The 11,958-nt window shown below is 48.2% G+C and overlaps 1 protein-coding gene across 2 annotated transcripts in view; it reads left to right on the top strand.

Annotated features, from left to right (window-relative positions):
* Positions 1-5,021, top strand: part of TNR (tenascin R) — a 74,296-nt gene extending 69,275 nt beyond the window's left edge. For both annotated transcript variants that reach the window (XM_088060371.1, XM_005528709.3), the window contains one exon: positions 414-5,021. In XM_088060371.1, the coding sequence (XP_087916497.1) occupies positions 414-533 (120 nt within the window). In that variant the 3' untranslated portion in view covers positions 534-5,021. The remainder of the gene's footprint in view (positions 1-413) is intronic.
* Positions 5,022-11,958: the final 6,937 nt, after the last annotated feature.

Raw genomic sequence — 11,958 nt, forward strand, 5'->3', positions numbered from 1 at the left:
AAGAGCAGAGCTGGGCAGAAAGCCTCTGGAATTTCTTCTAGGGAAACATGTCAGCAAGCCCAGGTTAGGGCTGGGGCTGTGTGATTGGTGCACCAGAGTCAGAACTGGTGACATAACCCCACATCAGATGGAGAAAAGGGAGCCACCTTCAAACCAACTAGGCTAATGCTTTGTGCCTCACATAGTAATTTGCTGTGGTGTATTAGATTAAAAAAATTACCTACATGAAATTTGATCAGCCTTTGAGCAGTGGGAAAAAAACAATCAAGCCATAGAAGCAGGGGAGTTGCTTGATTCTGCTATAGCAAGTTTTTCCTTCTGGCTTCTCTACAGCAATCAACCTTGTTTCCTTCCTCTCCCACTCTAGTTTCTTGTATTTTCCTTACCCTCTGCCTTTCTCTCCCTCCTGCCAGGGTATTAACTGGTACCACTGGAAAGGCCATGAGTTCTCCATCCCCTTTGTGGAAATGAAGATGCGACCTTACAACCACCGTAACATCTCTGGGAGGAAGCGACGGTCCCTACAGCTCTGAGCCAGCTGAACCCCTCCTGCCTCCCACCACCTGACCTTTTCTGTCATTTGTTTGTATTTTATAATATGGAAAGGGGAAAAAAATTACTACTCGTCTGAGATAGCAACCTGCCCCCCACAAGTGCTGGAGGGAACCATGGCACAAGGAAAGGCCATGGGAAAAGAAAGACCTCATTGCTTTGCATCTGTCCCAGAGAAATACCAAATTTCCAGTCTCCCTGTCCCAATACTCTGGCCCTTAACATGAGAAGAAAAAGAAAGAGACAGATTTTTTGATATTTTTTTAAAAGACATAGAAATCCCCAGCAAACCGTTAGAAATTTTTGTCATGGGGCTTGTGGCAGAAACCTTCCCCACAGGTACCTTGGTGTGGCCATTTCCAGCCCAGTCATGGCCAGGGACACCCATCCTCTCCCTGTCTCCCTGCCCACTCCTGGCAGGGAGGTCCCAAGCTTCATGCCATCCTGTAGACACCAACTCTTCCAGCAGGCAGAGGCCTGTCTCTTCCCTATGTGCAGGCTCTGGACACATGGGGACTGAGTGAGGATGAGCAAAGGCTCATCCCATCTCCAGATTTCACGGGAGGGCTTGGCAAATATCTGCATATGTAGGCAAACTCCAGAGAGTCCACAGCTCATGTGTTGGTCTCACTACAAAATCATCCTCGTGTGCATGGGGTGTATGGGAATAAGAACTACTCCACCAGCCCCAACCTTCATTACCCACTCCTCCAAGCTGAACTCAGCCCACTCCAGGTCCATGACATCTGCCTGGGCTTTGCTGAACTTGATGGAGAAGAAAGAACTTAAATTAGAAGATTTAGGAGAAAAATCTCTACTCGTGGTCCTGAAATCCAGGACCCATTTCACCTGTTACTTCTACATTCTGTCATGCTGTCTGCATCCTCTCTCTCTCACTGAGGTAATTGGTCCCAAACAAAAGTCTCAGAGAAGGAGCAGCAATAAAAAGATACCACACAACTGCAGTCCAACCTGAAGCCAACAGCTGTCACAGCTCAGGTGTTCCTGTTTATGGCCCTTCACGCACACAGAGAATTATGACCATGCAGCTAAGGGAAGTGCAAGCTGTGGAATGCCCATTTCCTTCCTTCTCTTACACCACCCCTCTTCAATGCCATCACAAGAGAGACACAAATCTCAGTGCCTTGGTATTGCCATCTCTGTTAACAGAAAATCAACTGTTTTCCCTCCTGGAAAGGATTCCATTCAGATTTTGGAGCACTTTAAGGCCCTTGGAAGAATTAATGAGTTCACTCTTCCCATCTTTAACTTCTCCTGTCTCAAGAAAGATGGCTTCTTTGGATAGCTCTGTCTGTGCCCTGTTGTCACTGACCCCACCTCCACACAGCCCAAATGATCACCATGCTAAAGTCACTCCTCTGCCAAGGACTCCGATCAATGCTGGGCGTTGTCACTGGCCTGGTCTCGAAGAAGGGACTCATCCCTGCATCCAAGGACAGTGCATCTCATCACTGGATTTGCAGCCAAAGGAACATTACAAATTCTAAACACTGCTGTCTGGTTTTATCACACTGAAGCTGCTTTGTCTCAAAAACATCTTTCAGGTGGCAACATAAAGGCATCTTTGCAGTAGCTTATAATTCAGGCCAGTGTATCTTTCATGGTCACACTCCCTAATGCTCTGACGTTACTCACTATGGCTACAGAGCTGAAGAAGAGCATTAAGCAGGAAACATAACCTCCTTTTCCATGCCACATACTGGCACATGAAATCACAGCTAACACCGAGGTCAAGACTAGATACAGGGCCCAGTCCTTCATGTGGTCAGCTTACATGCTGATCTGGAGAAAGGATGCTCAGCTCATATGTAAATGAGGTGTCCCTTCTTACTTCCCCTTGGCATCAAATCAGGCAACAAGTCAGCCAGCTGAGGAACAGGTGAGTCAGAGGCTGCAGATGATGGGATCTCCTGCAGGACATGGCCAATGTCACAGATGGTGGTATGTCATGCCTCCTGAGCACTCAACGCTGCTTTAAGACGTGAAAGCCAACGAAAAACAGCAGATGGAACTGATTAAATCCTAAGGAGGCTTTTAGTAGACCAGCAGAGTAAATTTTTCCCCAAACCATCAAGAATTTATAGGAAGAAATATCCCAACAAAACCTGTAACAGAGCAGTGGTTATAACCAGCAGAGATTGGCAGTGGATGGTGCTGTTTTCTTACCTACCCAGGTGAAAGGAAGAGATGTCAGTGGAAACATACACTTATCATTCACAGTCAAGTGAAAGTCAAGAAACCTCTCTTTTCAAAAGACTCGAACAGAAGATCAAAGTTTGTCAACCTTTTCAGGGTTCAATATAAGATCCTCAAAAAGGCTGATTATTCTTTAAACAGGGTTACTGACATATAGTTCTCCCTCCCTCCTCATGTCTGTTATCCCTTGTACAAGTTCTGTAACCAGGATGAGTCAGCCCAGTTGACCCTACTTCATAGTCATGAAAGACACTCTTGGAGACAATATCCAATCTTCCAGTGCTATTATACACCAGTGCTGGTCCCTGACCTCTCGTGATACCAGGATGTTACCTTTCCATGGCATTGGTGAAAGACAGTTGCTACAATCTTCAAATGGAAAGATTTCTACACATCATGGTTTTCTCCTGGTGATAACCCAACCCAAGCCCAGGCACACGACCAGCAATGACAGCCTGCTTATTTGGGCCATCGTCCCTTGTTCACATTGTCCATAAACAAGATATAATATCCCAGGAAGTTATTTTTCTATATTGCCTTAATTTTATTTTTTAAAAAGCTCCTGCCAGCAGTTTCAAGCAAATTTGTGCTTAATGCTGATGCTACAGAACAGCCCCATGATTAAGTAATTTCTTCTCACCCTCCATCACTGGATGGGCTAGTTCATTCTCCAGCTAGACCAGGTTTGGCCCTGAAATTCCCAGAAACCAAGCCTGGATCTGGTGCATCTTGAGAGACCTTGGCTTCAGCATGTGAACTATCACTGGGCTCTGGTGGCTCCTGTGCCATCCTGGGTTTGTGTGGCTCAGGCTTGTTCCAGAATCCAGAAAGGAGGCTGTTACCCAAACCACATTATCCACTGCAAGATGCCATCTTGTGTAACAGGAAGCAAGAAGCAGCACATCAAATCCTTCACACAGCAGACCACCGTGTGTGCCCATGACCCCTGTAGCCTTTCAAAGCCACCTCTTATTTCTAACCCCAAAATCCTGGAGTGGAACACAAAGGGACTTTCATCTCTTGCCCAATTTTCATTTCCCTCTGTTTCCATTCTCCAAGACCACCTTCCCATTGCACACTGCACTGAAACATAACCAAAGAAAAAAAGAGTGTTGGAAGGAAAAGCTGCTTTTAGTAAAGTGATAGCATCTATAAATTAATAATTTCAAGAAGGAGAGAGGCAGGATCTCCCCAAGGGTAGCAGGGTTTTTGTAGGAAGGTACTGAGAGAGTATCCACACAAAGGTTGGGGAGAAGTTTGCTTCTACTCTTCTTTGTATTACTTTACCTTGGGCCTCTCAAAGCCTAGTACCAGCCTAAATACTCTCTTGCCCCAACCTCTTGCCTCCTTCCTAAAGGGATGCTTATCCCAGGTGAAGTGCCCAAATGTGGAAAGCACAGCTCATGCCACCTTCACTCACGGTGATGCAGTTGGTGAGGGCTCAGCCAGTGGTGTCTCCATGCCCAGAACAGGCTCAGAGCAACCTGACAAAATACAGCAGGAGCCAAAGTCCCCTCCTGGTGCCCCACATCACACATCCACGCCAGCACATGGCCTTCATCCCAGCTCAGAGCTGCCCTCCTGCTATGTCCCCACCATCACATCTAGGAGTCACCACGCTCCCCCTATCCTGTGTCCCCCAGACATGCCTACAAGTCTTGACTTTACCAAACACTGCCAGCAATGAACTCTCACCCCAAAAACCCCTTTAATTCATGCTCACACCCACTAACAAAGGGTTCTGTCTTGGGACCAAACAAGAAGCCCACCCCTGTTTCTGCCAGCCAAGTTCCCTGGGATGGCCATAAAACCCAACAGGGCCCCCAGGGGACCACCAGCACCTCCAGGGTCACCTTCCCCTCTCCTAAAATCTTGATGGTGGTGGCAGCTCCTTGCCCCTTCCAGAGGGGAAATTGGGTAAGTGGGAGGGAAGGGCCCTTCCCTTGGGAGACCCTGATGCCTAGACCTGCCTCAATACCCAGCCTGCAGTTCTTCAGATGGCAGTGGTTTCTCAGAAGGATGGTGACACAAAGACCTAAACAAACAAGCAGCCCCCTGCGTACAGGTGTTATCCTGGACATGTTTTGAATATGTTAAAAAAAGTTCAAAAACCTAAGAAGGGAGAACAGAGGCAACAAAATGCCTTGGACAGGTTCTGATGAACTCAAATACAAACCACTGCAACCAAATGAGGGGGAAGAGAAAAGTAAATAAATACATAAATAAAATCTATAATATAAATAAATAATATATTAAACAACCCTCCCTACCTTGTAATGAAAATGTAGCTTGGAGAATGGGATCAACGCTTGTTAACCATTGTTAACTAGTATTTTTAGTCCTGACCGCTCTTAGGCTATGTATAGTTCCTTTTTTTAATGCATTTTCTATACATTAATAAAAGATACTGAAGGAGTGAGCTGTGTGCCTGTCCAGGAGTGGGGTGGGACCAGGGTCCTCATGCATCCAAGCCCAGCAACATTCCAGCCCCAGCCTCATGCCAAGAAGGGACGTGCATCCCCTATCCCTGATCTTTGGTCATCCCATGGGAGGAGCATGGGGGGCTTAGCATGGATTCACATTCAAACCTGGAGGAACAGAGAAGGTGATAGGTCTAGCACATGCAATGTAATTAAAAAACAGTAGGAGGAAGTTTTGGGGCAGCCCAGCTTTGGCTGGTGGTGCCATCTTCATCCTTGTAGGTGTTCAAGACCAGGCTGGAAAAAGCCCTGAGCAATCTCATCCAACCCCAGGGCTCCCTTGGGCAGAAGGTGGGACCAGAGACTCCCAAGTCCCCCCTGGCCCAACTGTGCTGTTAAAATAAATGGCAATAACATGGCCACGAAGTCAGGTCAGCGTGCTCGGTCCATTAACCACAGGAAGGCAGGGAGCTGTGCTTTGGCCTCAGCCCAGCACGAGACATTTTGCTAATAAATTTAGCTGCTCTCATGAGCTAGAGAGGCTCTTGGCTCTGCAATTTGCAGCCAGAGAAAGCAAAGCTGTGGTATGAATGCTTGGGAGCAAAGGGAAACAACCCTGAAATCTTCAGTGAAAACCATTTGCCTGATTTAAGCAGCAATCTATTCCCAAGATGATGGAAACCCCACCAAAAAAAAGATTGGAAGGCTTGTTCCAGTGGAACACACTCCCAGTGGAAAAAAAAAAACAACCCCAAACAAAACCCCGGCTCTGATTAGCAATAATCTCTAGGACAAATATGAATTTCAGAAGATTTTGAAATTCTTCTCTTATTTCATGTGAAGACTTTGTTTAACCTCTAACAAATCTCTTTGTTTAAAGTTTTCACATGCGACACGTAGCCAGACAGGATGAGAAAACTCGAAAGAAGCTCTTCCGCCAGACCGCTTCAATCTTTTCTAAATTTGATTTCAGAGAGACAAAACAGGGGAGTTTTCTTGGTGGCAACTTCTCAACTTCTCTTTCTTGCTCGGATTCATGAGACAAAAAAAGGAAGTTGTGAGAGAGGGGATATCCCACCTTGGCCATGACCCTTAGTATGCCAAAAACACAGCGTGAAGCCTGATGGACTCCACTGTCTGGAATAAATTAACTTTTTTTTTTTGTGTCTGAAGGTATCCAGTGCCATGGAAGACCTTCCATGCAAGGCCTGTGCATGGAGGAGGTGAGGGATGGATATGTGTTTGGGATGAGGAGAAAGGGTTACCTGTGCTGGTACTTGTCATCCCAGTCTCGCCATGCTTGGCCAAGCAGCTGACCCAGTCCAGAGTGTTTCACTTATGGTCTCTAAGAGAAGGGCAACACCTTCCACTGTACCCCCTCCCATTCAGTATATCTGGGGCCAAGTGAGGCCCTCAGAGCTTACATTTCCTGCAGAAAACCCCTCAAAAAGCTCACCTGGAGGAAACACAGTCTTCCTATTGCAAAAACCAGTAACAAGAAGCAGGTATGTATCACTCTGAGGTTGGAATCTAGAGAAGGCAGTAGATGGGGAGCTGCAGCATCCCTCTGGATGATCCACCTCCCAAAATCACAGTCAAGGCCCAACTCCGGGTTTCAGATGGGATGAGAAGGGAGTGAGAGCTGGAAAAAGCCCTTTTCTAGACGCTACAAGTTTTGATTTAAGCCAGGGAAGTGTTTTGCCCCATCACACTAAATCCTGGTGAGCTCCTGCCCCATTACATGGGCCCATCACCCTTGTCACTTTGGACCCCTCTGCCCTTGCACAGCTCAGAGCCATGACCATAATCTAGACACTCTCCTACATGTGGTGGGATCTCATATTTCCAGCCACTCCAAGCCTTCTCAGACACTTCTTCAGGCACTTCCAGCCACCACAGCCCCACAATCTGCACTTTACACAGAGATATTTCATCACAGCCCTCTTACCAAAGTCCCCTTTTTGCATGAGCGATGCTCGGGAACTTTGTTCCAACAGCAAACATCAGGAGGGTGCACAAAGGTCCTCAGCAAGGACCTTGGGCACCCATCCCAAACCCAGAGCTCAAGCAACACATTCCAAACAACACATCCTGCAGCCTCAGCCCAAAGACAACACAAGGAAAATGCTGGCCCAGGAGCACAGAGTGCGGCAGAAGGAGGTGCAACGCCTCCAAGAGCAAGGCTGGGGCAGGCTGATGAAAGGGCAGCTTTGTGCCATAGCTGCTTTATGGCTTAGGAGATGTGATCTTTATAGCACCATCTTCAACATTCCCAGATTTTAATTTTGCCTCATAAGACAGCATGTGTTCATCATGCCTTTTAAAACTCTCATTCCCATTTTTTAATATTTTTAACTCCTGGGGCTACAGGCTCTAATGTTTAGTTATGTAGAGTGTAAAAAAAATATAAATAATCTCTTTTCATCAAATCTAAATGCAGGGATTTTAAATTTTATTGATGTGTCCCACTCTCCCTGAGATGAGGAATGTTGTGAATAGGAGCCTCCAGGCTTATCCCTTTTCCTGTGCTATAGCCAGCAATTTTTCTGCTTGCAACTTGTTTCAACAAGTACAGAATCAATCCTAGAATGGGTTGGGAAGGACCTTGAAAGACCATCTAGTTCCAACCCCTCTACCATGGGCAGGGACAGCTTCCACTAGACTGACTTGCTCTAAGCCACATCCAACCTGGCCTTGGACACTTCCACGGTGGGGCAGCCACAGCTTTTCTGGGCAAGCCGTGCCAGGGCCACACCATGCTCACAGGGAAAAATTTCTTCCAATATTCCATCTAACCCTGCCCTCTCTCAGTGTGAACCCATCCTTCCCTTGTCCTTATAGCAGCGCTTCTCTCCCTTCCCAGTATTTTTGGACTGCTTTCTGCTGTCAGCAGGAACACCAAAGGATGCAGAAATCCTGTAGCAGGCTTCTCCCAGCAGCATGGCTGCATGAGCATCTCTTGCTCCCACCTAGGTTATCTACCTGGCATTGCTCCTTCACAGGGACCAGGGCCTGACATGGCTGCTGGCCAGCAGAGCAGAGCACACCAGGACGTGGTGGGGACACAAACCGCCTCTGTTCACCACAACAGGCCTTTGTCCTCACGCTGTCTCCTGCATTTGTTGATGTCACAACAAAAGAGGGGGTTGAAGGAATCAACTCTGTAAATGGCTATGAGAAAAATCCTCCTTAAAAGCAAGAGATGGAGTGAGATGAGGCAGGAAATACTCCCTCTAAGAATATCAGAATGTGTTGGAAATGGGCACTTGGGAGAGGAGCAGCAGAGGGGATGGGGCTGGAGAAGCATCAGAGCCACTGTTCCCCCAGTCCTGGGGACAGTGTCTGTCCCTGCTCCTGGTCCAAAGTGCCCTGGCTGCACTCGAGTCAGGCCAAAAACAGATGGCATCTCCCTGGCCACCCCTTGGCCTCTGCCCCCTGTCTGAGGGTCACTTTGCCCTTCAAAATACAGGAGCCTGCTCTCCCTCACAGAGGGGCAGAAAGAGGAAAAACACCCCCAGAAGAAAGGTCATGGTTGTTTTTTCTCCTCTTTCACCCACCACAATTTGCATTTCTCTCTCAGTTCCCTCTGGCAGGTGGGTGAGCTCCCAACAAGCTGACCAAGCCCTGACACCCAGCTGCATACTCTCCACAGAGCCCCTCTGGTAGCAAACAAGATGAGGAGGAGAAACACTTTGAACTGTGAAGAACAAAGGTCAGATAGTCCCACCCCCAGGCAGGAGCTAAGCCCCAAGGGCAGCACAGAACATTCCAATGGCTCCAATACCACCAGCCAAAATCCTCATGTGATCCTGAGCCAAGGGACATCAGCTCACCACAGATCTCTGGGAACAGCTTCCCCCATGGGAGTGGCTTATGGAGGAGAACAAATAATGAAAATCATCAAAATACTACTACTAATTTGGCATCTGCATATCATTAAAAAGCAGGATTAGCTCTCCCTGTCCACCTCAGCTAGGCTCTGGGGGAAGCCAGCACTGAGGGATGGCCACTGATTGCTCCTCAGCAGCACGGAGCTGAGCCAAAGGAAGGATTGTGGCAGAGGGGATGGCCGGCACAACCGGTTTTTCACCTAAAAATCAACCTTGGCAGATCATATCTGACACCCATCCAGCATGGGAAACCCCTGGGGGTGGCTGGAGGAGGCATGAGCCACCACTTCCTACAACTGGGGCATATGCTGGTCCTTGGGGGCACCAGACTGTGCCCAAGCATCACTTGCCCCTCTTCCACAAATCCAGCCCTTGGATGCTGCCACTGACCCCATTTCCACGCTGGGGGAAGGAGCACCCCCATTCACCAACAAGTTTTCCTTCCCTGGCTTTCACATAACAGATCTTTGAGCGTTCCCAAACGGGAAGGCACCACGTCACGCTGCCGGGACTCGCCCAGCCCGGGTGCTTTCCCCACCTCCTAGTGTGTCTCCTCTCCTCCTTGCCTGCCACCAGTGCTGCCTGTAGGATTTCCTCAGGAAGGAGTTCCTGAAGGCTCACACGCACAAAACAATCAGCTCTAAACAGCCCAAACACTGAACTGTGCCCTGAGCAGACACATACCACCCTCCTCCTCACCTGCACACAGGTCCCTTATACCACAGCTTTCTCAACAGAAGCACCAAGCAGTATTTGAGGAGACACCTGAGGACCCCACCTCACTCCCTACCTTCTTCTTGTCTAAGTATCAGGGAGAGATGATCCTGCAAATCCTAACCCACCTTGGCAAGCCCAGCTGCAAAGCCTCACAAGTGATGGGTGGGCATGAGGCACCCCCAAAAATTCACCAGCTTTGGGGCATTTTCCCTAAGAGCAGCATTTGCCCCCATCACTGCCTACACGGGACTTAGCCCCAACACTTCAGGGAAGCACCAAAACAGGGCAGCCCAAGGTGGGGCTTAGGTGGGACTGGGAATCTGAGCCCAACCTACCCTCACAGCTCCCCCTCCCTGAAGGGGACAGAGCCCAGCTGGTAGCAAATGAGGGAGAGGAGGGGATGAAGCAGCTTATCCCAAAACACCAGCTTTGTGTTTGTCCTCCATTCCTGCATCGAAAGTCACCATCCCATCCCATTCCTCCTCCTCATTTTCCTCCAAAGCCAGAAAACACATTGTTGCTGCTAAATACCGAGAGCTGCTATTTTTATCCAGACTATGACCAGGGCATGCGTTATTTTTGGTGTTTAAACTGCAGGCTTTTTTTGTGGGAGGGGGAGAGGGAGAGGAAAAGGCAGAAGCATGGGGGAAAAATGAGAGGAATGTTTCTCTGGGAGCAGAGTTTTCCATTGCTTACTTTAAGCCAGACTAGTGTCTGCAAATAGAAATCACCACCAGAGAGCAGAGGAAGCAGCTGGGAAAGAAAGGTGTGATCATGTCTGCAATCATACTACCACTGCTCCCCATCCCACCATGCTGAGAAAACCCCAAATAAACTGACCCTGGGTACCAGCTGGGTGTTATCAAGGAGTAAAGCTCACAGCTGCGTAACAGGGCAAACTGGTAACAAAATTAGCTGAAACAAATGAAACAAGGGGGAAGCAAGAGGGTGTTTCTATCTTCAGTGTAAAATAAGTAATGTTTTCAAAATCAAATTAGGAGTTGAGGGGGTCTTAGGAGGAAATTGAAGTTCTGGGAGTGCTTTTTGGCATGGGAACGGCTTTGGTATCACATGGAAATAAGGATTTTGGGCAGAATGGACGGAAAACAGGAGCTGGAGGTGGGATTTGATTTCCAGCTGGTCCCAGACCTGGGCTCAGGCTGACATCCCATGAGGTGACAGGAGCTTGCCTGGCACGGGCTCACTCAGTTCCTGTGTTTGAGGGGCACCAGCAAGCAGGGAGACAATCTGGAGCTGCAGTGATTCATCAGCAGCTGAGTCACGGCTTCCTCTCGCCCATTAAAGTTTCTGAGAAACAAAGCACAATTCCTTGGATCCCAGATACGCTGCATGCCAAACAAAATGAGGAGGTGGCAGGTTCAAAATCCCTGCAAATGTACCTTTTTGTCATGCCATATGGGAAGGAGCCTTGGCACACCTTGCTGCAGGAGAAATCCACAGGGTCAAGCATCACATGCTGTTTAGATTAATTCAAAACATCTACAGACCACTATGGAATTTGAGTTGGAGTTGGAAGGGACCTTTAGAGGTCAGTTTTGGGGAGAAGGATGCTAGCTTAGACAGAGCAGTGGACTGACTATATTTATATATTCTTGCATTAATTCTAAATTTCTTAAAGTCTATCTGATTCTTCCCAGATCAGTTTAATGACATCACCACCCTGGCTGGCCTTGGTGTCATCCTTCACAGGTAGCAGCATTCCAAGACAGTAGCAGTGCCCACCACCTCTGCCACATCACCACAGCACTCCTGCCTGAAGCTGTGTGCAGGGGGGCCCCCGAAAATCCGGGGAAGGTGCAAGGCTCCTCCCTTGTTAAGGCCTCTGCCAAATTAAATTAGTAATATGAAAGCATGGAGCTCCGGAGAGGCTGTTTGCACAGGGAATGAAGCAAATATCCCAGGTGCCAGGGACAGGCTGGGCTTTCACTTTCCCAGGCCCAGGCCCAGGAACCCTGAAGCCTAATGCTTTCAGACATGCTCACCTTTGGAGAGCTCTGATATGAAATATTTTTAGTCAATCCTATTAGAGGGGGTTCAAAGGTGGCATTGTGCTATCTGGTGCTGTAGAGTGGTCAGGTACCCCTCAGGTGACTGTCAGCACCCAGGTGGCTTCTGTGTGCCCTGGGAAGGATGTTTCCACA

The sequence above is a fragment of the Pseudopodoces humilis genome, chromosome 10, assembly GCF_049639895.1.
Source record: "Pseudopodoces humilis isolate 2021_Gansu_Grassland_sample_001 chromosome 10, ASM4963989v1, whole genome shotgun sequence".
Classification (NCBI taxonomy): domain Eukaryota; kingdom Metazoa; phylum Chordata; class Aves; order Passeriformes; family Paridae; genus Pseudopodoces; species Pseudopodoces humilis.